General features: G+C 41.6%; 1 protein-coding gene across 1 annotated transcript; it reads left to right on the forward strand.

Annotated features, from left to right (window-relative positions):
• Positions 1–690: 690 nt before the first annotated feature.
• LOC118547506 (olfactory receptor 2B8) lies at positions 691–1,752 on the forward strand. The gene has a single exon (XM_036111042.2). It carries the CDS (start codon positions 814–816, stop codon positions 1,750–1,752), a length of 939 nt encoding a protein of 312 aa, XP_035966935.1. The 5' UTR covers positions 691–813.
• The last annotated feature ends 1,960 nt before the right edge of the window (positions 1,753–3,712 follow it).

Below are 3,712 nucleotides of genomic sequence, written 5' to 3' on the forward strand. Positions count from 1 at the left end.
TGATTCCACCTGACTATGCAAGGCCAAGGAATTTTCAGAGTTCCGGTTATATTGGTATGGTGATTTTAAGCATTGTTAGGGCAAAAGTTAAGCACTGTAATTGAATGGTGATGTTTTCAGGTTCTCTCTGATTGTTTAGTGGTTTTATACCATACAAAAAAATCTCCACAGATGTGTAGCTTTCATAAATATAGTATCTTAGAGAGTTAATTCTGACACAATGTTTATATGCAGAACTATTAGTGATATTTTGAATGTAATTGAATTATTTGTATAAGTACATTCTAGGTCTTAAATTCCTATATCTGAATGCATTTTCAAGTTTATTTTGTATTATATTCTATTGCATGTGAGGTGTGTACAAATCCAGTTGTGTACAATCATGAGAAACACATTTACAATAACGTCTCTCCCTCTGTCTGCATCTCTTTCTGATACTTTCTGATTGTTCTCCCTCTTTTTCCCTTATCCCCATTCTCTCTAAAGTGTATGTACATACTTCTAGTACTTTAAGTCTCTTTAAACTCAGACTGAAAGATCTTGCATACCTATGACTGATGCCAACACAAGGTCCATTATTTCATTTTTCTTATATTACATATTAATGATTTACTTTTCATGATAATGTGGAACTAAATTGGTATAGCTATCTCAATTTCAATCATTTATTGAAATAGTTACGTGTAATATCCCATGGCCATGTCTTATAACATGATAGATTCACCTCCCCAGCAACTTTTTTGTTTTTTAAGATTTCTTTTAAAAATTACTAAATGCTTGGTCCTGACAGCAGGAAACATGTGCTAACAGAGGATGGAACAGAAAAATGGCAGTTCTTTCACTGGGTTTATCCTGCTGGGTTTCTCTGACCGGCCTCAACTGGAGCTAGTCCTCTTTGTGGTTCTTCTGGTCTTCTATCTGTTCACTCTGCTGGGAAACACCACCATCATTGCCTTGTCCCACCTGGACCCACATCTTCACACTCCCATGTACTTTTTCCTCTCCAACCTAAGCTTTCTGGACCTGTGTTACACGACCAGCACTGTCCCGCAGCTCCTGGTTCATCTCAGGGGAGCTGACAAGTCTATCTCCTTTGGTGGCTGTGTGGCTCAGCTCTTCATTTCTCTAGGGTTAGGATCCACAGAATGCATTCTCTTAGGGGTCATGGCATTAGACCGCTATGCAGCCATCTGCAGGCCCCTGCAGTACACAGTGATCATGCACCCCCGTCTCTGTGCCCTCATGGCTTCTGCATCGTGGTTCATTGGTTTTGCCAACTCCTTATTGCAGACAGTGCTCATCTTCCTTTTACCACTTTGTGGAAGAAATAAAATAGACCACTTCCTTTGTGAGGTCCCCCCACTGCTCAAGCTTGCCTGTGTTGACACCACTGTGAATGAGTCTGAGCTCTTCTTTGTCAGTGTGATCATTCTCCTCATACCTGTGGCATTAATCATCTTCTCCTATGGTCGGATTGTCAGGGCAGTCTTAAGAATAAAGTCATCTGCAGGGCAGAGGAAAGCGTTTGGGACATGTGGGTCCCACATCACAGTGGTCTCCCTGTTCTATGGCACGGCCATCTACGCTTACCTCCAGCCCAGCAACAACTACTCCCAGGATCAGGGCAAGTTCATTTCTCTGTTCTACACCATCGTCACCCCCATGGTCAACCCTGTCATATATACACTGAGGAACAAGGATGTGACGGGAGCAATGAAGAAGGTGCTTTGGAGGGGCCACGGCTCCAGATGACTGGGTGGGAAGACTCTTTGATGGAAGACTTTAACTGCCAGAGTTTTTAAGATGATGGTGTCCACCCCATATCATCTAAATGTTCCTCTGACATCTCTCAAGGGAAATTCCTACCTGATGCTTGAATGCAAGTGAGTGCTCAAAATCTAAGTTCATGGATTCATGAGGCCTCCAGAGATGCTGCCTTAGTGTTTCTAGAGCATCTGCATCCTATTCTCATTTTAAAAAAGCTCCACAGGTTTTTCATATTTCCCCCTCATTTGGGAACACTATTCCATTCCTTCGTGCAAGAAGACACGCACATACCATAAAGTCATAGGGAAAATAAGAATACAAATGACTAAAACACTGTAAGAAATATTAACCTTGTGGCATTTTTCTAGGAAACTGTTGGAGGCATGTCACTTATTCTTGCGTTGTGATCATGGCTCTATTACGAGGTCCGTAGGTTGACTGTATCACAGCTTTTTCATAGAAGTAGGTGGGCAACTGCGGGAAAAACAAACTTTTAGCTCAGAGAAAAACCTATTAACATCAATCCTGATAAATCCATTCAGATATCAGGCCCTAGTATGACGACACCAGTGTGACGTGGTTTTATGTAACCTTCAAGTCACAGACGTAGAGGGTGTGATGCATTACCGCCAGGGACAGTGGGGGCACCGGCTGGTGATACGGCAGGGGTGCTGATGTGTAAGTCTGCGCATGGCCGGAGAAGCACAACGGGAGGTCTGCGAGCTGTTTCTTTTAAGCTTGTGAGCCACCTTGTTAGTTAAAAATGACTGTTGAGGACAGTGTCATATCTGAACAGTACATGACACAAGTCCTATTTTATATTTGATCTATTTTACCTACAGCAATGCAGCAGAAGTTCCAAAGGGTAAAATACATTTAGATCCTCTCTTCATGCCATTTTATAAATTCTTTGATCCAGGCGGCAACTGATCAATGCTTTTGTATCTCACATCTACCAAGAGCCCCATATATTTCCATGCAGTAACATACTATACAAATATAGGAAATGACCACGATGTCACAAGAAATGCCATGCTCTGTGGAGCTTGCTTAAATGTAAAGGATGAATAAAATGTATATTAATTATTAAACATCTCCATATGTCTAAACTTTACAAATAGCCATCTCGTTATGAACTGTCATACAATTCTGAATTAGGAGTAATAAATATAAATATAAACATCGCAGAACAATTGAATCTGACATTGTAGTCCTTCAATCTTAACTTAAGTTTGCACGTAAGTGTGTTTTGGGGTACGGGTCTGGGTTTTTGTATATGTGTGTTGTCACAAACAGTGTATTTTCCCACGGAGGCTGGAGCTTTGGCAATGCCATCTTCATAGGAATGTTTCTGAGTTTTGGTAGGTTTTCCCAACATGTAGCCCAGTGCAGGTAAATGTGTTTGTGTCTTGGACTGGACACATATACATAACAAGTGTACTTACTGTTCCCTATCCTGACAGCTAGCTAGCATCCTCCAGGGCCTTGAACCCCCTGAGCTGCTCATGCTCATGACAAGTGATCTTTGTATAGAGACAGCATGTGGAGGCTGGAAATGCCAGCCAGGGGAGATTATGCACACGGTCAGGTTCTCTCCGCATCTCTAGAAGCATCACAGTGTTCCCACTTGAACACCTGGGATATAGCTTGACACCATAGTGATGTTTCATATATGCCAGTAGAAAAATAGTTTTGTAATACTGTTTATCCCCAATGGTGACAAATTTCCCACTCTCCATTATGTTTCAACCACATCCTGACAGTTATATCAAAATGGTCACTTTAAAATCCCTCAGATGAACTCTCTTTGGTGCAAAAACCCTCCAGGTCTCATGAAACCACACAGCCTATTGTTCTGTGTGAGCATCTACTTCTCTGCTCTTAAGGACACACAGAGCCCTGGGGTGAAACAGATTTATTTCATTTAATGAATGTTTGAATGGCA

Source organism: Halichoerus grypus, unplaced genomic scaffold (genome assembly GCF_964656455.1).
Source record: "Halichoerus grypus unplaced genomic scaffold, mHalGry1.hap1.1 HAP1_SCAFFOLD_92, whole genome shotgun sequence".
Lineage (NCBI taxonomy): Eukaryota > Metazoa > Chordata > Mammalia > Carnivora > Phocidae > Halichoerus > Halichoerus grypus.